The sequence below is a fragment of the Condylura cristata genome, unplaced genomic scaffold (assembly GCF_000260355.1).
Source record: "Condylura cristata isolate star-nosed mole 26May11 unplaced genomic scaffold, ConCri1.0 scaffold00001, whole genome shotgun sequence".
In the NCBI taxonomy this organism is placed as follows: Eukaryota; Metazoa; Chordata; class Mammalia; order Eulipotyphla; family Talpidae; genus Condylura; species Condylura cristata.
Window position 1 is genome coordinate 34,607,044 of NW_004567102.1, and position 27,459 is coordinate 34,634,502.

Consider the following 27,459-nt stretch of genomic DNA (forward strand, 5'->3'; position numbering starts at 1 on the left):
TCTAGTTATCTATAATTAGGTTCATTTTTCTTTTAACAATGTCTTTCTTCTTTCAAAAGCCTATGGACTTAGCAAAGCTCTCCCCACAGATACACAGCATAACAAAAATGCTAGCTTCACTGCAAATTCGTGAAGATGGTATACTAAAATATTTGTTGTACAATATTTGAATTGATATTCACTGAACAGAAATGGCAAACGGGTAAACCCCCGAATAGCTATTAGCTAGATTATACATATATGCACATGATTGTTTTTTGTTTTGCTTTCTTTTTGGTTAGGAAAATTTCTCCTACTTCATAGGATAGACTCATATTAATATTTCATGATGGTCATCAATGAGTTCATGGCTTCATACTGCTTTGCTATATAAACAGATATGAAAAATAGCCACATATTAAAAAAAATTATGTTAGACCACTATCTTACACCATACCCAAAAATTAACTCAAAATGTACTTAAGACTGTAATGTAAGAGCTGAACCATAAAATATATGGAGGAAAGCAGAGGCAAAATAACCCATAACATTGACTTTAGGAATGACTTGGGGGACTCTATGTTAACAACTAGGGAAACAGTAGAAAAATTAAACACTCATGCAGTGAACATGAGATCACTGCAGCACTATATAAAATAGCTGAGTTTTGGAAACAACATAAAAACCCCAGGACATATGAGTGGTAATGATGATGTGGTATATATATATATACATGATGGAATACTACTCAGTTATTAAAAAAGATGAAATCTTACCACTGTGACAAGGATGGAATTGGAGGGTATTATGCTGAGTCAAATAAGTCAGAAGGAGAAAGACAAACACTGGATAATTTCACTCATAGGTGGAATTATAAAGACAACAAAGGAACTGACAAAACTAAAGCAAAACAAATCAGAATTCTGACTATAGAATTGAGGCTACTAGAAAGTAAGGGTAAAGGGAGAGGAGCAAGATGGACAGGACTATGATGGAGGATTATGGATGCTTTGGTGGTGGGCATGGTGTAATAACATACAATTAAAAATGTTTTTCTGTAAGTAAAAAATAGGGAAGTATGAAAACTGACTGAAGTAGCTAATTCTACAGATTAGAATTAAAAAATAGAAATTTCTGGGCCCTCCCTGGTGGCGCAGCGGGTTAAAGCACAGCACTGAGAATCTAAAGCCGCCTCCGCATGAGTTCGATTCCCGCCTGCCCCAGAGGTGACCACATGGTGCGGCAGACCTCTCCTGACCCGCCCGCTGCTCCCCTCAGCAGTGTACTTCATTGATCTGCCTGTCCTGTTCCCCACTCTGTCTCTGGTGAAGCCTCTCACCGCACCTGAGCCTCTGGCCTGTACCCCAGTTCTGTATGCACAAATAAATAAATCTTTAAAAAAAAAAAATAGAAATTTCTTACATCAACATCAAAGATTAAAAATAGCTTGGCTTACGCCATCTAAATCAGGCACTCACATAAATGCAAATTTTATATTACAAGAATTATTCTGAAAGAAAGCTAGACATTATAACCATTTATATTTATTTACATTAAAATTTAGATAGAAAAAAACCAGAAAAAAAGAAAATGTACACAATACAATTTTTCCATCACTAGAGGTCATAGTGGAAAAATGGAAGTGCACAGTTAGTAAAACGGATGTAAATGGCACTGTCATTTTCATAAGAACAGTCTTCTCTTTTTCATACCATTTTACTAAGATTGAAGGGTAGACAACATAACTGATGAGCTGAAATTTGCTTTGGGTGAAGTGATCTAACTTGCACGTTGTATATGTTTCCCCTGCTGGACCTGCCCATACACCAAGCTGTGCAGCTGAAGCTCAGTTTTGTGCTGTTACACAAGGCAATAGGTGACAAAACCCTTCTTGTTTGGTCCAGTTGTGTTTTATATCCTATTTCATCCTCAGGTTTAAATCTCTTGGTTCATCACTGAGTTCTACCTTAGATTTTCCCACAGGTTTTGACTGGGTCTCTGTTCCCATTTCTAATGTCTTAGGATCTTTTGGAAACACATTATCTCAGGTCCTCTCCTTGCAAGCACGGAGAAGCCAAGTGGTGAGAACACACCAGAGAACAATGTGGCTTGTTGATCACTCTGACATGCTCCTGTCAGGTAGGAGGCAAAGCCCTCTTTGGCAGGGGTAAGGGATACCCAGAGAGAAAGATGTCTTGGAATTCTGCAAAGAGCACAAACCTTTGGTTTCACATGCTATCTCAACCTTAATTAAAAACTCAAGGCAAAGTGTTTATGATCATTAATCTCATTTTGAAATTGAAAAGATAATGTCTCCCAAATAACCATTTGCAAGAAGGCTATTTCTGTGGCCTGTTAAAAATCTTATTTCTAAAACCTTGAAAACCTGAATTAAATTCACTGGTTTAGTATAAGCTTGAATGTTTCTGTAAACAATATGGATAAATCTGCTATGAAAAAGATCTCAGCTAGGAGAGAAAACAGGCAAATTAGTTAGTTTTTTTTTTTTTAAAGATTTATTTATTCATACAGAACTGGGGTACAGGCCAGAGATGCGGAGGGTGAGAGGATTCACCAGAGACAGAGTGGGGAGCAGAACAGGCAGGTCAATGAAGTACACTGCTGAGGGGAGCAGCGGGCGGGTCAGGAGAGGTCTGCCACGCCATGTGGTCACCTCCGGGGCAGGCGGGGATCGAACTCATGCGGAAGTGGCTTAAGCTTCTTAGTGCTGTGCTTTAACCCGCTGCGCCACCAGGGAGGGCCAGCAAATTAGTTTTTTTCCACTAAGTAACCAGCTGAGTTTGTGAAACCTATTACTTTTTGTTTATCATATTTGTAGCTTCCAAAGTATATATCAACATCAACAGTGGAACACTAGTTCTTCATTATTTAGGAAAATATTAGCTGGCAATCACTGGTATAAAGTAGATTCAGTATGTAAGAATGAATATTTAACCTGAGAAGTCTAGAGAGGATAGAACAGACTTAAAAATTGCTATTACTCTTGGGAAAGACTGTTAAATAACTAAAATGAATTACTGAGAGAAGGAAGGTTAATAGCAAGTCTGTTATTACTCACTCTTGAGGAATGATTTGACCGCATATCAAACTTCCTACAACTCTGAAGTTTGATGAGGATCCTCTAGTGAGGTTACTGCTCATTACTAACCTAAAAATGGAGATTACTTAGCCTATTGTACAGGTGTGAGGATTGCACAATGTAAAACCTATAATTTATTATCTACAGTTACAATAAAAAATAAGAACTAACCCTATCAATAGCTACTCAAGGTAATTTAAGCTGAGAGACTCCAGACACGGCAGCTTCCACACACTGATGTGACTGGTCTTCTTACCAGTTCTTTCTTAGCCTTATGATGAGACAATGATCACTGGGGAAGGGCACTGGTGATGCACTGGAGTGTCTGGGGGTCTCTCTAATACTACTACAGTGCTTCCTGTTAAAGCCAGAGGGAAGTAGACGAGGAGTTTCTATAAGTTTGACTGATTATTTTAACCTGGACTCACTATTTTAGTACTGCAACCGGCAAATACCTTGCCTGAAAAAGTCATAATTCCTAGGTCTGGTTAGCACTGAGTACACTCTGTACCCCCCACCCCCCAGGAAAACCAATATTGGTTTTTATTGGATTTGAGTTCTTGGAAGATTTTATTCTATCTATATCAACCAAAAATCCTAGGCATCTTGTGCCAATCTATTCCCCACAGTTAAAGTGGGATTACTCCATCGGTTTTCTGACAGAAAATTGATGAGTTGAGTAAAAAAGTGATTTCGATCCAATAGTAGACACTTATAACTGTTTCTTCTAAAGTGATTCATATATTACAAAATCAATTGTTCAACATATGGAAACATTCTCAACAAATTATTCTTTAATAATGATGGGCATAGGCAATATGTGATAAAAATTGCTATATAAGCATATTATCTGTTTAGTAAGCAAAAAGAAATGTGCTAAGTAAAATGTGGGTTAGGCACATACAGGGAGCTCCAGAGTGGCTTATGTACAACTGTGATTTTTAAGACTATTTTCATGACATCCTCGGAAACCATCAACCTGCTAATATATAATGTCTTATTATTTTCAATTTAATGTTCAAAAGGGAAAGAAAACATGCGCCCTGAAACTTATGTAATCTGTTATTTATAAAACAAATATCCAAACTTAACTTCTATAAAATACTATTTTATTTTACTTTAATTCATTACCAGCTAGTAGGTCTGCCGATGCTGATGAACTAGAAGCAGCCTGAGGTGCAGGTTGGGGTTCAGAAGCACTACTTCCAAATGCATCTACCCATTATCCATTATGCAGCAAAAAGTAAAAGAGTGTAAACAGTAAGTACAGTAAATAACTTAAGTGTTTTGCAGAGAGGCATAGACAAGACACTTTGTACAGTGAGCTAGATTCCTGTGGATATGTGAAATGACTGAATGAATTGAATTATGCTCTGACCAGTTTATTCCCTCAACAAAGAGCTGCAGAGTAGTTAAGAGCTCACACCTTTGGAAGAATAAGAGAATTTTTTTCTAAAACAAAACTTTTAGAGTAAATCCTATCACCTATCAAACAGGATAAAATTTTTAAGAATCTTGCCCAATGATAATAATAAAATAGAATTTTGTAGTTTAGAACTCTATTAAACATTACATATTTTAACAAATTTCATTTAAGTAGCAGCAGCAGTCCTGCTTAGACCTATAAGTCAAGGTTTAGTGTTATATGGAACCAGCTTTGAGCCCTTGAATGATGTCAGAGGCTGACATCTTTGTACCCATCATGGACACACATGATGCTTCATTGTGCAGTAGGTATTCACTGTTGATTAACTAACTAAGGATGGTATTTTAAGCCCAAAGCATTCATTAAGAAATTATTTGAAACCTGTATTTTCCCCTATAAATTCACTTCCAACAGAAGACATTAAATGTATCATCCAAATGAGTAGTTCAAGAGTTAATTGAATACATCTCCCTGCTTTCAAATAGTATATAAAGAGGAGGATACATTTAAATCAGACTAACACCTTCCAGTTCTCTGAAAGGATTATGAAACACTAAGCTCAACATAAACAAATCCTACATGTATGACATCTCCAGCTAATACTTTCCGTTTGGATTACTTTATCTGTTTTCACTTCTGAATTATCTAGATAATAGGTATATTGCTTTTAAGGACTTTGAAATGTTGATTTAGCCAACAGATCAGTATAACCATTGAAGAAGAGTAGAAAGAATTCCAATCAGCTCATTATATATTAGGATGAACAAAAAGTAAAAACACAAAGATTCCAATGGAAATGATGCGTTAGGTCATGCAGTTAGAATCATGTTATCTATGAGGATGGGTAGGAAGATGGCAGAGAAATGGAGCAGATCTTAAAAACATATGTATATAATGCAGCTATGGAAATGTCAGAGCCAAAAGAAAAAGTGATAAATGAAAAAGAAAATCTAAAAACTATTCTGAGGAACAGAAAGGATTCTGTAGATGAAGAACAAGAGAAATACGCACCCCCAAAAAGGTCTATCACACCTGAAGAATCCACCTTTGCTGGAGAGGCAGTGGTTGCAGGAGGTGCGGCTGCAAATGCATCCACTGCAGTGAGGCAGAGAACAGGAGAGACTGCATGTCACCCAAAGGAAAATGAAACCATAAGCGTTCACAAGTGGCTTCTTGAGATGCCATGTTTAACTCCAGGCAGTAAGATTGCAGGTAATCTTAACAAGTAAGGAAAGTACAGATGGATTTTAAAATGCACACTTTCCATGTCAGAGGTTTTAATATGAAACACTAATTTTCTTGTACCAGCTTTAGATTTGAAATGTTAACCTTCATCACTTGGTGATGGGCCAAAGAATGAGATTTTTTTTTTTTTTTAACATTAAGTTTGAGCTTAAAAGAATTCCAGACAAACCCGCATGCTGCTACGTCTCCTCTCTACTTGTAACCCCCACAGGACATCTCTGAGTGAAGGCTTGACTCAAGCAAAAGCACTCACCCGATAGGAGGTCAGCAGTGAGAGAACTCTCAGGGACAGGAGAGGCCCCTTGTGGTGGAGAGGAGAAAGCATCTTCCGAAAGTGAAACAAACCAAAACCAAGCAGAAGTAAGTAGAAAGCTGAAATCAAAGTCAAAAATCTAACAAATGCATTATCACAGGTGAGGACACAGAGCTTAATTGTGTAAACATGTAAGAAAACTAATGCACAAAAAGGGTTGCTTTAGTTTTACCTGTACCAAACAGGTCTATGCTAGGAGCAGCATCTGGCTTAGGCGCTGTGGAGACTTCAGGAGTAGCCTCAAATAAATCTAAGACCAAGAACACACAGCCTTTACTCAACTTGACGAACGAGCCTGAAAGCAACATCACTTTCCAGTTCTGAAGTGGCACTTGAGAGAATTGTGAGAGAAGCAGCCAATGGTTTCTAGAGAACCATTAAAATACACAGTATTCATGCAATAATAGTTGTGTATGCAATATATCTCAAGTACCAGCATTCAATCCACCAGATGGAAAGAGTTGAACAACAACAACAAAAAATTACCACCAAAGATATCTAGAGCAGGAGGAGCGGTGGTGGTGGTGGTGGCGGAGGTTGTGACAGCGGTGGCAGCGGCGGTGGTGGTGACAGCGGTAGTGGCAGCTGCAACGGCGGGAGCAGGAGAAGGAGCAGTGGCGGGAACCGGAGGGGCTGTACTAGCTGTAGGGGTAACTACAGGAACACTGGTCTCAGGTGGCTTCATGGCAAAGAGGTCCAGCTCAGGTGCAGCCTCTGCACTACCTTCAGACGGGGCAAAAGGGTCTTTTGGAAAGGAAAGTGGAGACACACACATCATCAGTAAGCAAACAGAAAAGAGACAGGAGTCATAACTATGGGCAGGAGACACCTGACACAGATACCGACACACTAGCTAGGCAACAGGCTGCTTGCACGGAACTACTGTCTTACTATCAGGGGGAAGTGATGAGGCTGCTCTTGTAAAGAAAATTCAGCAGGTACCATTAGTTAAGAAACAGACACTGTAAGTCTAGGATCAGAGACTGTTAGTCACCAAAACCTCAATCTATTCAATTTGGTAGCTCTGAAATTCACAAAAACATGCCAATATATTTGAACTCAGTGTTATAAGAGAATACAAATAGCATTAGAGAAAAAAAACATTAAGAGAGCATACTTGCATTGACAAAAATTGTCAATCTTGAGAAATTGTCAATTTTGATAAGTATGCACTTCATTGTCTTAATGTTTTAAGTGTCAGCATTACTTATTCAGTTAGGATGAATGGTACTTTATACTTAAAAAAAAAATTAAAACTAGAAAAAAAATGTATGGCCACATCTAACTAGAGGGGCTTCACAATAGGACAGAAAAACAACAGACTGGCTCATGACTTTAAACCCACCATTTCCTGAACATGCATCAAGTGCTGCTGCTACGGGGGTTGGGGTAGCTGGTGCGGCGGCCCCTTCTGATGCTGCAGGGGCCTCCCCAGGAGAAGCTGCAAAGGCATCTTGGGTGCAGTTTTTAAAACAGCAGAAATTAAAGGAATAAAAAGAGAAGAAAATATAGTAAAAGAACCGAGTTAAATTGCAAAGAAGGCTCCCTTATACAACATGAATTTCCTAAATGCATTTTTATAGCCCATGCACTGTTTGCAACCACAAAACAATGATTCTTTGCGCCCCTTCATGTTAGTTAGACATAAGTAGTATAACATTGACATTGCTGAGGCTTATTAGCATTCAAGGGTAACAGGATTCTCATTGTATAAGGGCTCTGAGAAGCATGTTTCATGTATCATTAGAAGTGATGGATGTGAAAATTAAAAACAAAAATAACTCATGTAATTTAAGACATTAAACTTTCATGTCCTGGTAATACTCATTCACTATGTTACTATGATATCTCTGCCTGGTGGTTTTAGCAAATATGGATAACTTCTTTAATGCCAGTAAATCAAATAAGTATAGTTAAAATTTTTATACAGGTAAGATTATAGTGTTGACATGAAAGGCTTGCTAAGAATTTATAGAATTTAATTTTCCATTATCCTTGAAAAGCATTTTCAGACACAGCCAAAGTTTTGTTTTAAAGAAATAAAGAGGATGGCACCATAATGCCTCACATCAACTTACATTGTTCCCAAATATTGTGTTGCTCTAGTTATTTGGAAAATAATTTTCAATAGTTTAAAAACAGCCTCATGGTATGAAACTGCAATTTTATTACTATTTGTAAAAAATTTCATAACATATAGGTGGCCCCAGCACATAAGTGCCCACTTATATGTGACTGATTTGTACTGGTAATTCCCAGTGTGTTTCTGACAAGTGTTTTATTTATGACAAAAAAAATTGGGACTTTTCTCAGAGACTCTATACCTTTGAAGTACAAAAGGCAAGAAGTCTTCCTCAGAAGTGACTTACTTGGAAAATGGGGACCAATACCCATCTACAGACCTGCTAGACTTTTTATTCAATCCCCAAATCTACTAAGATTCCCCCAAATATCATTCCTTTGGCTATTAAGAAGAATTTGTCAAATGTGCTTGGGAAATGTCCTATCTTCTTTCTTGAAGTTTTACAGAACATATTAGATTGTAAGGCTTTCTACAGTCCAGACATTTATTTTTCAGCTTAACCAGGCATGTTCCAGCTGATTTGTATCTGAGATATACTTTAGTAATGTTCTGAGGCCCAGTACTAAGTGGATAACATTAAATTAGAGATTTCCCTTGTGTTAAAAGGTCCTTTACAAAAATACAAATATCTCTAGAAGGGGCAGTGGGTTAATCAGTTATTGATAGCACTGATTTATTTGATCTGCTTGCTTGCATTAGCAACACTGAGGGAATATGTGATTGTAGTGTCACTTACTATCTCTATTTTGTAGATAAAAGAACAGAAGCCTGGAGAGTCTGAATGACTTCACCAAGGTCACACAGACAGTGATTGGCAGAATGAAGATGTGGTTCTAACATCTCTTTGATGTTTGTGTGTTTAGCCACTAATTTGTACAGCTATGAACTGTGCCCATCTACTGTACCACTCTGTCCTCAGTGGATGGAATAAATAAATGCCAGGTACAGCAGTGGTAGAGGTCAAATACAGACTCATGAGCTGAACTCTTTCTCACTTATGTCTAAGTAGGTGAAACCCATATGGAAAGCTATCTCCTTACAAGAGGTGTGTTTCCATTCCTGTCAGTAAGAGATCTCATTTTCAGTGCTCCTCCTGTCACTTAAAATTAAATGTTATGACCTTAATCTACTCTTCTCAAAACTTCTGTTAGAGGCAGGAGCCTCATCTCCCCACTCTTGTCTTCCTAGCTCAATAGAAAGAGACATGAATCAGGAGATCATGGGTGATTCTAGCCCAGCCATTGTCTAACTGTGCCCACCAAATGGATCCTGAGCAAGAACTCAAAGTGAAACCCAGAACAGTGAGAGATAATAAAATTTTGGGGTAGTTAAAACTTCCAGACCTAGCCTTTTTCTTCATTAATGGTAGCATTATTCACATAGTGTTAAAAATGACAGCTATTTCCAGCTATTTCTCTTACCCTTGTTATCCATTTGCAGTTTATTTCTACATTCTGCCAATTTTCAGTCATTCCATTTCTTGGAACTCCATGTTCCTGTTGTTCTAGAACTGTGGCTTCAGCCAGCAAACTTCTCTGATACCACTATAGACTTTTGTTACTTCTAGCATTCTAGGAAGAACTGTCTCTCAAATGTTTAATTATATGATTACTTTTCTAAAATATTCTAATAGCTGCAATCTTCCCCATCTGAACTACTATCCCCGTTTTTTTCTAATCACATATTTGCACAAAAGTTTCAATCACTCTTAACAATCCAAGTCACCTTTCCCATTCCTCTGGTTTCCTCAAGTCTCAAATAATGAGTCTTACATGAAATCCAGTTGGACGTGCATATATTTAAGTTCTAGTTTTTAAGGAAGGTTTGTTAACTTATTTGGTTAACCAACTTGGACTAATGAAGTCAGGCATGTGAGGCAAGTGTGCCGGCTTCCCTGTTACTCGGTTTCATGCTCACAGATACCATCTTCATGAAGGTTCACTCATAATAAAGTGACAAAGTTGACTCAAGGGTACCCAGTCTGTGTGGAGGAATTAGCATCTGCTTAGCTCTAGTGCTTAGGAAACCTTGTGTTGTTACAGACTAATGTGCTATCAATAGCAAAATTTACATGAATAAGAAATAGAATGGAAAACAGATCAAATAGAAAGGATTTGATCTTTTCATCAATATCTGTAAATTTTACTAAAATTTTAAAGCATAATACTGACTTATAATGTTGTTTTGCGGGACCACAGAAAGCAGACTTAATTTTTTAAAAGTTTACTTTAAAAATAAAGCATTTAGTGAACATAATGCTTCTGACAAAGATATCTTGATCTCTTACACTGAAATGGTTATAATGTTATGTGGGCATCAACCTAAATAATTAAAAACAATAACCATTTTATATTTCAAATTTTTAATAAAGTATATAATTAAAACACAAAATTTAATGTTTTGACATTTTATGTCAGTGAATTAAACAAGTAGCTAATTTTTATAAATGAAAACACACTATGCTTATTTCTAAAGGCATCTACTGAAGATTGCTGTGCCAGCTATAAAACATGCTGTAAATGCCTTAGAAGGATGTTTTAAAATTAAGTTATATAAACAGAACAAAGAACTCTTTATTTTACAAGAGTTCTATTACTTGCCCATTTTAGACATACTAAAAAAAAAAGATTTACAACATAACCAAATATACTTCACAATTTAAATTTTTACTTAAAATCCTGTCTCCAAATGAGTCCATCTCCAGTGAGATGACCAGAAAGGATATTGCTAAGCCCTATTTTTTGGCACTAACTTATATGCTTTTCTGCAGTACACCATCCTTTAAATTTGTGTTTTAGGGTAGAAAGAATGTCATCGTGAAAATATTTCTGAATACACACATTTCTGTGCTTGACAAATGTAGTCAAAGCAGTAATAACTGATCAACATACACAGCATAAGAGCTCAAAGAATATTTCAAAGAAATATCTTAGGCTTCACTATTCTAGAGAGCCATGAGGGAAGCAAGATGGAGTTGATATCTTTGAAGCAATTAAACTCCTCACAATTAGACTGAAAAACAAAAATCTAAAGGTATACAGATGTTTAAGCACAAAATTATTATCCATCCTACCCCCATTTTCCTTGAGTTTTTTTGGTTTGTTTGTTTCAAAGGCCTATGAGACTGCTGGCATTTTGGTGGTGGGAGAGCTGTGATGAGTACGGGGCAGGAGGGAATCCTATATTGTCAAAATCTTCATAAAGATGTGCAACAATGGTGTTTCATTTGAAAATGCAAAATAAGCAAATGTCTATGAGAAACTCCCCGTACCCAATACTAATAACGGGGGAGGGAGGGAAGGATGGGCGAGAAAGTTTATTTTATACATTCAAGCTAAAACTTTAACTGGTTGTCTCAAAAGTTATGGAAGCTTAACTGAAAAATTAATATTCTCAAGTAGATGGCTCTTTATAAAAAGTAATTCAAGAGCCTGAAAACCACCTTTTCCTACTTTTTAAAAACATTGATTCAAATCATCTCTCCAAATTCCAAGGCCAAAGATAATCCAAGTTGTTGCTTGGACAGATATGCTTACGGTTGCAAACATGGGGCATAACCCTAAGCTCTCTTTGGAGACCTCCAAATGTGAACTACTCATAACATGCTTCCCTGAATCCCCTACTATTCCCTTAAGTAAAAAACGAACTTAAGCCAGGATTTTCCCTCTAATACTTCCCAGTTTTTATACTTTCAGCCCATTGTACCTGGTCAAAAAACCAAACCTAAGTATGATAAAGAGGCCTGGTACCACCTTGCATGGGTACAGTAGGGCTGGGTATATATGGGAGAACAGTTCCAGAGCCCCTGTAATAGCAACAGCAATACATCAGGGCAGCAGCAAATTCCTTGTGCAAAACAGTGGCAACTGTGCTGTGTCCCCTGTATAGCTCATTGCCTTAGACAATGTTGGCAGTGCTCAGAGTCTGGCAGGCATGCAGCACAGAGCTATGTGACAGTGTAAGTGTATGGCCCAGGGGGGATATACTAGCTCCATCAGAGTCTGCCAAATCTCTCTACCCTCCCTCCCCATCATTTGCTTCCTCCCATTTCATTACCACATTCTCCACATGCCCTGGGCAAGATGTCCTATTATAAAATAGAAACACAAACTATGATGAATATAACAGCATTGCATGGATTTGATATAAGCACTTCTCCAGGTTTGGATATTAGCAGCACTCATATGGGAATATATAAATAAACTGACTTCAGATGATTCCTCAGGTCCAAACATGTTACTGGCAGAGTCTAGCATATCTGACTTGAGCCTACAGCTGTAAATCAACTCTGGGTCTGAATTTACATGGAAAGCATATTTTCAGACAATCATTTCAAAATCTAACCTAAACCTGTTTTCAATCAGGTTTTCTAGCATTGAATCAAATCATTTCTCTAAATTCCAAGGCCAAAAATGATCCAAGTTGTTGCTTGGACAAATATGCTTAAGGTTGCAAACATGGGGCATAACCCTAAGCTCTCTTCGGAGACCTCCAAATGTGAACTACTCATAACATGCTTCCCTGAATCCCCCACCATGTTAAAAACTAACTTAAGCCAGGATTTTCTCTCTAATATTTCCCAGTTTTTATACTTTCAGCTCATTGTACCTGGTCAAAAAACCAAACCTAAGTATGATAAAGAGGCCTGGTACCACCCCGCATGGGTATAGTAGGGTTGGGTGTATATGGGAGAAGAGTTCTAGTAATTCTTAAAAAAGGGAAAAGCAAATAGGCCCAAAGCATGGCAATGTTTGCTCTAAAACACTAAAATTAACTGAAGGTAAAAATGATACATTTAGCAAAGTTAAATCCATATGTGAAAAAACATCTGAAAAATACTCAAACACTCTGACATGATGTAATATAATGGAAGAATTTTTTGACATCTAAACGCTCAGTAATTTTAGCAATTCTGGGAGAAAAATGAGAGATAGAGCTAGAAACAGCTAACTAACCTCCAAAGAGATCCACTTCAGCAGTGACAGCAGTGACAGTGGTAGTAGTTGAGGCAGAAGCTGAAGCAGTTGCAATTTCAGCCGTTGTAGTAGGAGGGGTGAGTTCTGGTGCAAATGGATCTGAAATCTGTGCTTCAGTGGGAGCAGAGGAAAGTGCAGCCAAAGAATCTACTTTGTGCCAGAGATGGAGAGTAAATGGAAGAGAAGAAAAGCACAAAAGATATACGGGGCTCCAGTTATCAAAAGGAGAGTTATTAAGAGATCGAATTCTCTCAAAACAGAAGTTAAAAATAAAAGTTTACTCACCCTCTCCCAAAAGGTCTACAGATGTCCATTATTTGTCAGCATATGAAGAAATAAGAGATTAAGCTGAAACAATCACACCAATGTCCAAGCAGGATGAGGCACTAGCTGAAGAAATTTTAGTTTTATGTACCTTTCAAGCCATTTATATTTTAAAAAAGAACGTATTACCTGTTATTATTATGGAACATTAGAGATGGAAGGATACTCAGAGATGCTCTACACCAAGTTTCCAACTTTATAACTGGGAAAACTGGGAGCAAGAGAAATCTAGACACTTTAACAAAGTGTCTAGAGTCTTGACAAACTCCTCTCAAGTTTATTTCATCTACTTTGATTGATTTCACTGCACTATCAATGTCAATTCTAAAGAAACTATAGTTAAGTGAACTTATAGATCCTATTTACTTGATGTGTCAACTTCAGTCCAGAATACCACAGGATAGACATTTTAAGATAGCTGTGTTTTGATTACTGAACATACCAAATATACTCAAAGAATTGAAATTGATGGATTAGGTAAAAGAAACCCTAAACTAAACCATTTTCTTCTTTGTAAGTTTCATATGATCAGATCTTTTCAATATGATATATAATCTTGATATTTATCAACAGTATTTGATAACATATGAGAGTTCATTTATGTTACATAAAACTTTTCAGCCCTTCTGAGATGTTGATAATTTCTTAGTGTTCAACAGTGGGATTACCAGAGTATCATAAATTAAAAATTTATGATGGGCTATTTTACACTTTCTTTTCATTATTTGTTTATTTTTTTTACAACACTGCAGTCCCCATAGTTCTACCATCACCATATTACCCATGAACCATCATCAAATTCTCCTGTATTCTTTCCTCTCCTGTTTAGATCTCCTCCCTCCTCCTCTCTTGCTGTCTGCCTCAGATCTATGGTCAGCTTGCTAAACTTTAATTTTTTCTGGATCTTTTGTTTGATTTCTCTACATTCTACAAATAAGTGAGACCATTTGGTAGTTATCTTATTCCTTTTGATTTATTTCAAGGAGGGTCTATTCTTAATGATAATATGATTATGTTTTTGAGTTTTCTGTGAGTTCAATAGGATTCTTCTAGTTCCAGCAATATAATATGTCTCAGGGCTCATATTTGAATTCTTGAATATTGTTAGAAATAGAGTTTAATCATAAGAAAATTTTACAGAAAACTCATGAGGGAGTTTTATATATCTTAGGACTTTAAAAGCAATATGAGAACTTTGTAAAGACATTTAAAAAACTGAGATTCACAAATTTGACATAAAAAGTAACTACCTTTATCTATACAATTTGCAAGACCAAAAACCTTGTAAAGCATTTTACAGATAGACTATCATGGCTCTTCTTAACAAAATCTTACTTACATCTTTAATAACAATACTAGGGAAATATACAACACAGAGTACTATATATTAGGAACAGTCCTTAAGTTTTTGAATGTGTGTCTAATAAAAAATGGAGAGAAGAGGTCCTGCATTCACTTGGAATTAGGTTATCTCTGCTGTTATGAGATCAATATCCTGGGAAATAGATCAATATCCTAATATCCTGAGAAATAGAAGTAATTCTTCAAGCCAAAAAGCACCTGACCCAATATAATTGTTACTTCATTGCCACACATTATAAAAATATTAAATGCCGACTAAGCTGGGTCAATAGAACCCAGATAGTTTGGTTTCTTTTCTTGACATGGGTGGGAAACTTCCAGCCTGTTTCATCAAAGCCTATTCCAATATGCAGTGTAACTCAGTAGAGGAGCTAAACACTATGTGATTTGTTTCCAGGCCTGTTCTTTATGGCAGGAAATACACATTTATTTTAGACATTTAGTAAATGAGAAAGAAGACTATGTGCACTAGAAGGAGGAAGAATGAAAAAGACTTAAAAAGTATAAAAGATTAAGTTATTGTTCCTTGCTTTTGATTAGTGTTTGTTCAGATGGAAGGTGATGAAAATTTTTGCACTAATGTGATGAAAGAAGAAAGGTAAAATTTCTTAGGAAAATGTGCAAGGATTAAGGCATATTGGTGGATAATCAGTATTGGAATCACTGTTCTTGTTATCACAGGTTTTAGTTCCAAAATCTTAATATCCTAGATGAAATACAATTTATGTTGCTTAAACTTTGTTTTACGCTAAACTTTCTCTACTAGAATTGAAGTCCTTATTTTAGGATAAATAAATAAATAGCCTAAAAACTGCCACTTAAAAGGATTAAATTATATTAAAAATGCTACAGTAACAGAGTTAAATGCATGTGGAAGTAGTATTTAATTACAGATCAGAATTATAAAAATTGCTAGAAAATAGTCACTATAACCAAGGAAAAAAGAACTACAACTAAATTAAGAATAACAATAACTACAAAAAAAAACATACAGTGAGAAGTAGCTAAACTTTTAAGTTATTATGAAGATAAAATATGCTAATATATTTAAGCGCTTACTTGTACCTGGAACAAATCAAATGTTCCATAATGATAGTAATAGCAGCAATAACTAGCACTTAAGCTATAATTTGCATTATAAGAGTAAATTTCTATTGGAGAGATTTCAAATACGTGTTAGCAATTAATTTCTATTAAGCTTATTAATTCTAATAAAACCATAGCTATAATTCTATAATTTTCTGAAAGTACAAATTTTACTTCATTTATTCATAAAGAGAAAGTACCTGTCTTCCCACATCTAAGGCACACATTGGTACAACATACACACTTATTTCTTTGTGCTGAGAAATGAATATATGACAAAGGAAAAAAAAATCCTACTTTTCCTATTATGGAACCAAATACATAGATTTAAAATGTACTCTGTCTTTTTTCAGTTACACATGCTCATAATCAGCCTACAGAATGACAAATATTATAAATATTTAAATAAAATAACTAAAATATGAATTTGTTAAAGTTTGTTCACTTCATACTACCAACAAAAATATATCATTTATAATATATATCTAAAATGGTATTATCTATTAATATCTACTACCCTCAAAAGAAATTCATACACAAAGTGATAATAGCTATTGGAAATGAAAATCCACTTACTATCATTATAGTCAGATAAGAACATATAAAATTTCTGAAGAGTTTAGAATTTATATTTTAAAATTAAGTTATACAAAATTCAAAAAGGCTTCAATAATAAAAGTGGTCTGATCTTACCAAACAAGATTGAAAAAGTGTTTTCTTTTTTTCTTGCTTAGTCAAATAAATCAAAATATATTTTGTACAATATAGGATCATCTTCAACTACTACTAGCTATCTACAGGATTAATGCAAATTATCTTTTCAACAGCTGAGTAGTATTCCAGAATCTATATACAGTCAAATTTCCCTTAACAAAGTTTTGGCCAATGACAGCTATGTGTACAACAGTTGTCCTAAGGCTATATCATATTGTCTGGTATAAAGTAAGCTATGCCTTCCAGATTTGTGTAATTACATTCATCACATTCAAACAGTGATGGAATTACCTGATGACACATTTCTTTGAATATATCCTTATCATTATGCTACACAAGACATATATCATATATCGTACATTGTATCTTTATCCATTTATCCATTGCTGGTTTGCTTCTAAATCTTAGCTATTGAAAATGAATACTGAGATGAATAAACAGGTGAATGCTTCTCTATGAATTAGTGTTTTCGTATTCTTTGACTATATACCCAGAAGTAGAGTGGAGAGATAATTATGGCATTTCTACTCTTACTTTTTGAGGAATATCTAGACTGTTTTTGACAGTGGCTGTACCGATTTATAGCTCCATAAACCGGGGAACTTCCCTTTCTAATTAAAGAAGTTCCCTTTAAATACTTGCTGTCACTTGGTTCTGTTTTCTTTTTTTTTTTTTTTCCTCATAGAAGAACTAGGGTATAGGCTAGCTCCTTGGCTGGGGATTGAACTCAGGTCATACAGGTCATAATAGCCTTAGGACTTAAACCATAGGCCACCAGATAGGCCCCAACTATTGATTATTGTCTTTTGTTCATAGCAGCCATTTTCACAAGTGTTAAATGATAGCTCATTGTGGTTTTGATTTGCATCTCACCAAAAATAAATGATCATGAACATATTTTCATGTGCCCGATAGTGTCTGTGGAAAAATGTCTGTTCAGAGCTTCTGATCATTGGACAGTTTTTGCATTGTTGAATTTTATAATTTATTTATATATTTTGGATATTAACCCATTGTTAGATACATAATTTGAGAACATTTTTTCCCATGTATACAGGTTGTAATTTTATTTTGATGATGGTTTATTTTGTTGTGCATAAGCATTTCAAACTCCATTCATTTAATTTTGTTTTTGTTCCTCTTGCTGTTGGAACTGAGTTCACAAAGATTTCATTAAACCCAATGCTGAAGGATTTAGTGCCTATGTTTTCTCCTATGTATTGTATGTTGTTCTGCTTAATTTACATCTTTAATTGATGTTGAATTCTTTTTGTATTAGTATAAAATAATGGTCTAGTTTATCATTGATAATTTTTTTTTTGCATTTGGCTAATAAATTTTCCCAGAAGCATTTATTGAAGAGACCAATTCTTCTCCATCTTGTGCTCTACATGCCTTCACTATAAATTCATTGTCCATATTTGAGTGGGTTTATTTATGGGCTTGTGGGCTCTGTTCCATTGATCTGGTTTTCATTCCAAAACCATGCTGCTTGATTATTATAAGCTTTGCTGTACTAGTTTGAAGTTTGGCAGTGTGATGCAATTTAAAAAAGTGTTGTTTGTGTTAGTTCACTGTTGCATATAAAACTGCAACAGGTGTCTGTATATTGATTTTGCAACCTGGATTGATAGGATTGCCTTTAAGGCTTTGACCTGAAGGACTGGAGCAAGTATCCACTTCAGAGTCTGCAGCCAGATCCACATAGGTTGAACTTGCTACCAGCTGCATATGTGAGTGTATAACAGACACTGGGCTCCTGCATACATGGGATTAGTCTCTGGGTGCAGGACTGGGGACAGTTCCCCAGCAAGGAATAAGGTTGGCAAGTCTCCCACCTGAGAAAAGGTCTGATTTCTCAAACTAGCTCTCTTTGGCTTTAGGCCCCATTGGGATTTTGTATCATCTCACTTGCATCCTAAGATCCCATCAAGGCACTTTTGTCTGTAGGTGACTGTCAAAATTACTACTGTCATGGAAAGATCTGGCATCTCTCTAAATCTGTTCTGCCATCTTATTGCCATCATTCCCTCTCTGTTACTTCTATGAGTTATTTTTAAACTTAAAAAATCTTATTATCTTGCTAGTTTGATGCATTAAGGTATTTAAAAGCAACTGTACATTTTGAGAATCATGTAGTATTAACTTAATTTTATACTTGTGCTAAATCTGCTTTTTATAAAGCCTTATGTTTCTCCTAAATAAATGACTGAACCAGGAGTCAAGCAAAGGAGGTGAAATTCCTTTCTATCAGGATGGCGCATTTCTGATACAAATAATACCTGTGAATCAGATACAGTGCTGTAAATCAATACCTCAATTAAAAAACATAATTTAAAAAAAAATTTTGATTTTGTTTCAAATTAAGGAAAAAAGCCTGCCCATATTTCAACTGTCTTATGTCAAATACAATTCAATAAAACCGGCTTCATGCATAAAGAAATCTATGACAGAGTTTATACCTGAAAAAAATTAAGTCTGAAATGCTTCCCTTGAGTACTCTTATAAATTCATGGGAACTTCCAATTCTTTAATAACAGAAACTCTAGTGAACTGTGATTAGAAATCAGATTTTTCCCAATAGCAAAGAAAATATTACCCTTGCACCAGCTTTTAATATAAAATAAATGAGTACTTATACTTGAAATGTACATTACAGACAGAGTTTCTATTTAATACATATTTCAATCAACTGATATCATTCTTAGCATATCCATTTGAAGCTTCTAGCACCATTTTGGGTGAATCAGAAGGAAATATTTTTAATCTTAATACTTAATCTATTAAGTAATTTTAATCTGAATTATAAAAAACAGCTAAACAGAAAAGTTGCACAGCTGTCTGATTTCACTCACCTCCCCATGCAGTGGCTCCTCCAGAAGGTGGTGCTGGTGCTGGTGCTGCAGCTGCTGCAGCCCCTCCAGAAAAGTCTGGCTGGAGGTCCAGTAGATCACTAGATGGTTTGGACGTGCTGAAAGGAAAATATAATTTTAAAATCAGATCTTAAAGTTTTCTATTTGATGATATTTTAAAAAAAAATGCAGGAAAAAAAAAGCAAAGATTCAGGATCTTGCAAGTTCAGCAAGAGGACAGTATTTCGAGAGGCAGAACAGTATACATCTGATCTGCCCTGTCAAGGGTTGGCAACCTACTTTTCTAAAGGACCAGATGGTAAGCATCTTCGGGGTTTGGACTAGATGGTCTCTATTGCTACCTGAGCCAGCCCTGGTATCATAAAATAAGAACTGAACATATGTTAACATAAGAATGTGCTTTTGTTTCAATAAAACTTTATTTACAAAACAGACAATGGGCTAGACAAACAGACCATCGTTTGCCAGTTTTTACTCTACAATTAAAAAAAAAAGTTAAGCTATATTTCAAGCTATGGGTCACTCAACAAATCATATCAGAGACATTTAAAAGGGAAAACCTAAATGCCTCAAAATAAAAGGCAATTTTTTTTAAAGATTTATTTATTTATTCATACAGAACTGGGGTACAGGCCAGAGGCTCAGGGGCGGTGAGAGGCTTCACCAGAGACAGAGTGGGGAGCAGAACAGGCAGATCAATGAAGTACACTGCTGAGGGGAGCAGCGGGCGGGTCAGGAGAGGTCTGCCGCGCCATGTGGTCACCTCCGGGGCAGGCGGGGATCGAACTCATGCGGAAGTGGCTTAAGCCTCCTAGTGCTGTGCTTTAACCTGCTGCGCCACCAGGGAGGGTAAAAGGCAATTTTTAAAAGCATGTTATGTCCACTGGGTAGCACTGGAAATTTTGAGTATGACAACTGTGCTAGAAGGATACTCCAAATATTAAAAGAATGAAGACAGTTAGATAATGGTAAATTTTTTCTTTTCTCTATTTTCTAAATTTCTTTGTAGGTAAAAAAAATTAATGCATTAGATTTATCTGTAAATTAAAGAATATTAAAAAGAATAATTACTAATTATCTGTTTCCTAAATTAAGCTACTATATATTAAATTTACCTCTAAGAGGCTTTGCCTAAAAATAGCTCTATGTTTTATTATTCTAATTCAGTTAGGGCTTTGCTTTTCAAAGCTCCTCAACCTGTTGCAAAGTTTGATCCTCAACTAGTATCATCCTTGGGCCTTTGCTAGATGAAAAATCTCTTATTTACCTCACATCTATTACTTCAAAATATTCACTTTAACAATCCAAGTGTTTCATGTGTACCTTCTTGTTTAAGAAGCACTGGCCTAATGTTTAGCAGACCAGGTACTAACCTCTCAGGGTCCAGGTCCCTCAATCTTCCTTGTAAATAGCAATTCCATCTTTCTTACAGAAGACATTTTCAAATATGTGTTTTGAAGAAAAGTGTCTGCTGCTTTAAGTTTCAGAACTTCTAAAAGCATTGCCTATTTTAGATATCTCCTTCACAAATACAATAGGTCTATATGCCAGCATAGGAGAACATTATCATGAAAATTTGAATCAATACTTTTATAAGAACAATTTATCTTAGTATAGAGGAAGAACGGATTTGGTTTTACCAAGCTACAGAACTCAGCAAATAGACGGCAATGCACACAATTAATGTGGGCACAATACTCGGATTTGTTGTTCAGTTTAAAGTTGAAGTCTCCAAATACAAGATATTCATTATCAGAGTCACAGAGAGCACAAAATGAGACTAGAATATTCTCAAGTTAAAGGAACCAAAGATAGTATTGACCAAGAATTATTATTTTGAGGACATTTATGAGGTGGACTTCATTTTAGGCAGCTGTGAGGTGTCACAGAACACACAGCTATCCCCTCTGGAGGTGCCATAATTGCTACTAGGAATATACTGAGGGTCTCTTGCACCATCAGTATTTCAGTTTCTTGTATACACCAGTAATGGGCTTCAATTGCAAGTTTTAAAATTTTTTAAAGTACTGTAAGACTCACTTTAAACTTCTGACACGACTACATTTAGAATTTATTTTCCATTATCAGCTAATTTCATAAAACCCTGAGGTGTGCATTGCCCTCCCAAATGTGTAAGCACAAGTTGATTTCTGAAGCTTAGGTCTTTCTCACATTTTGAGAGGTTAAGGCCTAAATAACTGTTTAAGTTATAAAAGAACTTAAAAGTATACAAAATTTTATGCTATTAGCAGTAGATTTCATTTTGTGAAGTCATTTTGATTCAGTACATAAAAATTAAAGGAAAACCTCATCAAAATATTAAAAAACAGTTCACTGCATACTCATTAACTAACCTGACTGGGACAGCCGCAGATGCAGTTGCAAATAAATCAACCGGTGGGGATGTGTCAATAGTTTTAGCTGGTGTGGAATTAGGAGACGTAACAGTTGTGGCTGGAGAAGACTGAAAGTGAAGATGCACAACACACTCTAGTCAAATACGAATCTACAGGACACAGAACAATAGACTTTCATTTTGCAGACCCATGATTTTCCCATCAAGTATTTTTCTCATGGGAGAAAAACAAGAAAATTTGAGATCTAGAAGTGTAATAAATAATTACTATTGGACAAGACAGCTTTCAAAGCTTGAGAGTTAAATGTAACTTGTATAAAGTTGTAAAAAAAAAACACGGTATTGCAGTGAATTCTATTTGTGTATTTTAAATCAAACTATATTCTTGAACATAAAACTAGTAAGAAAGATCTTACAAGCTGCTAAATATTTAAAAAAATATCAGTTGTAGTAAATGTCGAAGCAAGATCACCCAAGACATACTAAATGTGAAGTCTTCTCAGATGCCTTGGAAATCCAGAAACCTAACCTACAAAATAGTTCACACCTACAAAATACTTCACAGAAAACAGTTAACAAGCAAGATTCCAGTCACTGATAGCCTGAAGATAGGATGACTATATCCCATTACTAAAACAATATACTCAAAATAAAACTAAAATCTAACATTTGTTGTTCTGAACTGGTTTATTTTTAATAAGGGGACTTACTACTATATCAATATATTAAATTTAATTTTCTGTTAAGTAATTATCCTAATTTTATTTCCTATTAAATTGGTGTATTTAATTCTCCATGTTACCATAAAAGAAAGATTGATGGAACATCTCCAAACTTAGCTCTATATGTGAAAATGAGATAACAGTAAGTAAAATACAAGTAGCCCAAAGCCAAGCACAGGCTATCATATATTGCTGTAACTGGACATCTGATTTTAAACAACAACTTGAAATTAAAAAAAAAAAAAACTAAAAAGAAGGATTAAGGAGACATTCTAGACTAAATTTACTGGACTTTCCAGACTAAAACACCATTTGTGTATTATCTGTTTGTCCAAGAAGAATCATATGTTATTATAACCAATAAGAATCAGATCAATAGGTACATAAGGGTCAAACATTCAGCATTTTAAGAAAAACAATTATATGAGCAGTATGGATATTGTTGCTAAGAAAACATCAATTCACCAAACTCTGTTCACCAAAAAACTTAACTTTACTAAATTGTCAAGGGAATAGAAAAGACTAAAATTAATCTACATTCACTGTGGGCACTGACAACCCTCTAAAAGAATATACATGTAAAGAAACTTAGAGAGTGATTTATGAAACACAGAAAACTCAACAACAGCTAAAAATTTACCAACAAAGAAACAGGAATAAAGGTCTTCAAACACTCATTTAAAAACTGCCTTGTAAAAAGCTCTGAAGAGATGAGAAAGCTAGGAAAACAGAGCCAAAATAACATTGCTTTTACAGTCAATACATTTCAATTTTGCCAAAATGTAGGAACAGACCATCCCTAAGGACACCAGTTTATAACTCCATTGAACACTGGTATGTTGGAATTTTCAGATAGACATAAGATTGTTTCGAATTAGCTAACAAATTTATTGAAGTAGGTTGAGAGTATATTTTTAGTTAGAAGACTTTATAAGTAGTTCATGGGAACCTAAACTGAGTGAAATTGTGGCAAAATAAGACTTGGTTATATATTTAATATAGAAGGTGCAGAAGATAAAATGTCTTTAACATAATGATTTAAAGCCCAGCACTGTGTCAGGATCACCAAGATCCTTGTTCGCTGGTCTGCTTTATTTGTTTGGCTAAACTTCTTGAGGGAATCCTGGCACTGTACAAGGCATCTGGGAAGCCCAGTGTCATTAGGATGATGCACTTATATCCGTAACAAGAGTAGCTCTATAAAGGACTTTTGGCAAAGAGGAAAGAGCATATTTATTACATTTTACCTGAAAAGTACAATGGTAAATGTGAACCACAGATGTATAGAAAAATCATTATAGAAAACTGTCTAAAAGGAAGCTTTGTGGAAATACACCCACCTACAATTGATTTCTTTACCATTAACACAAACATAGTGTGTTATTCTTTACCTGTCTTGAAGGATTGTCATTCCAAGTATAAGAAAGTGCTTTAATAACTAATAAAATAATATTTGGTTTTTTTTTAAAGATTTATTTATTTATTCATACAGAACTGGGGTACAGGCCAGAGATGCGGAGGGTGAGAGGATTCACCAGAGACAGAGTGGGGAGCAGAACAGGCAGATCGACGAAGTATACACTGCTGAGGGGAGCAGCGGGCGGGTCAGGAGAGGTCTGCCGCGCCATGTGGTCACCTCCGGGGCAGGCGGGAATCGAACTCATGCGGAAGCGGCTTTAGATTCTCAGTGCTGTGCTTTAACCCGCTGCGCCACCAGGGAGGGCCAATATTTGTTTTAATTGTAATATAAATGCATGAAAATTTCTCCTACTTAAAGAGAATTTAGTCAAAATGGAGGACTCAGTAAGGATTGCTAAATATTGGACTGAAGAAATGAATATAAAGGAGATATATGTATCTGTGTAAATGGTGAAGATATATATATATATATATATATATACATATATATCTTTTCTCAAGAAGTTGAAAATTATTTATGATTCAACAATTCAATTTCTGGGAATATATCCCAAAAAATTGAAAGTAGGGATCTAAATAGACGTTCACGCTTATAGCAGCATTATTTACATGCGACAGGCAAAAAGCAACCAACTGTTCACCCATAGATAAATGAACAAAATGTGATATATAAATATCATGGATTTAAGTGGAGGGAAATTCATTCATCCTTAAAATGTAAGGAAATTCTGATACAGATTACTGCATGGATGAACTTTAAGGCACTATGCAAAATAAAATAAGCCAGTCAAAGGAAAGGACTGGTAACAGATGATTCCACTTACATAAGATATCTAGAATAGTCAAATTAATAGAGAGAAAGTTAAGATGGTAGTTGCCAGGGAGTACCAGAGCTCAGGGGGTAACTAGGGAGCTCTCATTTAAAGGGACTAGAACTTGAGTGCCAGGGAGATGAAAAGTTCTGGAAATGGACGGTAGTTATGGCCGCACAAAAATGTGAATGTATTTTGAATTATAACCCACAAATTGTTAAAAGAAAATAATAAACAAACTTACCTTACTTAATGGAGAGGGAGCACCAGATCTAAAAGACAACCAACAAAATTAGAACTGAATAAAGACAAACACATTTGCAGAAATTTGGTAATATTACCTAGTAAAGCATTAATGTGTTTATATGCAGTTTTATTAGTAAATGGTTGTAAAAAAAAAAAAACCTTTAACCTTTTACTCAATTGTGACATCCTCCTCCAATGATTTTCATTCACTTAATCTCTAGGAATAGGAATTCAAGTTAAAATTATTTTCTGTTTATCTAGAAACCCAATTCCTTGAGTTGGCCATTATTGCCTATGTTTGTCACAAATAAGCTGTCCAAATAATAAATTTTAAAAATTTGCCAAAACTTGGGGAAAAATGCCTTATAGAATTAAAAAAAATATTTGCTGGATTTTAAAAGAAGACTTATTAATATTAAAATACATTATGATTCACTTAATTATAATTGGAACACTAAAAGGAACACTAGAATAGAAAAATAAACCCCTAGGATGATTGTGTCTGATTGTCTCAACTTCTACATATACATTCCCAATATCTGTTTCTCTCATGGCTGTTATGAAAACTCTCTGTGAAAAATATTGCCATTATGTTAGCACTAGTGGGAAATAGAAGACAACAGTAGTCTCGATGATTATTTCTGAGGCAAAATTAGTATGAGTAAAAACATTTTTTAAGATATTTTTTGTTAGCACTCAGTATGTATTATTTCTAGAAAAGTGCTTCAAAAACAACTGTCTAAACAGTTTACATTTTACTAACCTGAGTTAGTGTGAAATAAGTTAGTAATAAAACAAAATGATGGGTAAATACTTTCAATAAAAAGTTTATGTTAGAATCTTACAGATGACAGGAAGGTGTACTTATCTACAGAGAAAACATCACATGTAGTAAAAATAAAAAAATATTAACTGACTTTAGTAAATGAAAATTTTCACAATATCATGAGCTTTTGTTTTATTGACTATTATAAAAGAAATTTATATCCAACTTCATTTGCAAAATATACTTTGCTATTTTCTCTTCAAATTAAAGTTTTTAATTAAATTGAACACAAAAAATGTAAAACAAGATCACACAGATATTTTTGCCTTATAATGAGAAGAAATAAGGGTAAGACAATTCAGTTTATGTGTAGTTGGACTGTTACACTAAGAGCATGAAGAAGAGGATATATGTTTATGCTGCTTATCAGAGCTTACTAAAATGAACAGATTCACAGAGCTTTCTGTATTATAGAAAGTTTCATAAATACCTAAAAATTAAGTACAGTATAAGGTTGAAAATTTTCTAGTGAGTTCTTGGCTAATAATTTCTCCAATCCTAACATTTCCCCCCTTTCTTTACCTAAGGAAAAACAAAGATAAGTCTACATAGAAATCCAAGAGACTAAGAGTCATCTTCGCAAAGATAAAAATAAAAAAGTTATGTAACATGATTTAAGGTACTTTCTAAGATTGAATTAATGAAATTTCTTTATCAAGCAATTTTCCTGAACATATTCTTAGTGGTACTGACAAAATAAGATATGATAAAACATAAAAGTGAGCATAAACAGGAATTGTTTAATATATTTCTAAAACATTTCTAACATTTTTGGCATGACCTGTACTCCAAAGAAACATGAGGCAGCAAAAAGGATAAAATTACTCTACTTGCTATTAAAGAATATCATGTACAAATCCAAGAAAAAATATCATAAATGGCACAAAAATCAATTTGCCAATTCCCACATGAGTGGTATTACTAAATTACAATTATAGTTTCACCCTGGAAAAGGAACCAAATAAAAATTTCTGTGCAGTGACCATTTCACTCACTACACTGTTATCTTCATTGTCTCTTTAGTTATGTGTCTTCTCTACTAGTTGCTAAATTGTTTGAAGGGAGGAAACCCATCTCTTTGTTTTACATCACCAACTCTTCATATAGCACCTAGCATTTTGCACTGAAATACATTTCTGTATTATCTGAATTTAAAAATAAGAATACATTCTTATACTCATATAAAAATATAAAGTAAGCAGAAGTTCACTTATTTAAAGTCCTCATTATTCTAAAACCTCTATTGAGAGTGGCCAAGACTGTGATCCAAGTGTGTGATGCCTGAAGACATCCTGCTAAAAGCAAAAATGAGCACACCTTATTTGGTCCTGTCTTAACAACACATAACCTACTTCTTGTTACCTGTTCCTCAGATGATTTTCTATCCTACCATTGATCATTTGTCCTTGATGAAAGAAAATGTCACAATCTATTACGTAGAGATAAGAATCTATTAAAGACCTACATCTATTTTAATAACGTCAACCAGAGAATTTTAGTACATATTGAACTACAATATTGAAATCTACTCTAAATGCTAGAAATAAATCCATGAATTTTTATGATTAACATAGCAAAAGCTAAGGATTACTTCCAA

General features: G+C 35.0%; 1 protein-coding gene across 2 annotated transcripts in view; it reads right to left on the reverse strand.

Annotated features, from left to right (window-relative positions):
• The window catches only part of SNAP91 (synaptosomal-associated protein, 91kDa), a 73,747-nt gene that overhangs the window by 28,314 nt on the left and 17,974 nt on the right, over positions 1-27,459 (reverse strand). For both annotated transcript variants that reach the window (XM_012722265.1, XM_012722262.1), the window contains exons 7-17: positions 25,035-25,062; positions 21,836-21,945; positions 19,464-19,579; positions 13,408-13,422; positions 13,102-13,269; positions 7,409-7,516; positions 6,550-6,807; positions 6,236-6,313; positions 6,004-6,075; positions 5,517-5,600; positions 4,211-4,294 (exon numbers count right to left, since the gene is read on the reverse strand). In XM_012722265.1, coding sequence (XP_012577719.1) covers positions 4,211-4,294; positions 5,517-5,600; positions 6,004-6,075; positions 6,236-6,313; positions 6,550-6,807; positions 7,409-7,516; positions 13,102-13,269; positions 13,408-13,422; positions 19,464-19,579; positions 21,836-21,945; positions 25,035-25,062 — 1,121 coding nt within the window. The remainder of the gene's footprint in view (positions 1-4,210; positions 4,295-5,516; positions 5,601-6,003; positions 6,076-6,235; positions 6,314-6,549; positions 6,808-7,408; positions 7,517-13,101; positions 13,270-13,407; positions 13,423-19,463; positions 19,580-21,835; positions 21,946-25,034; positions 25,063-27,459) is intronic.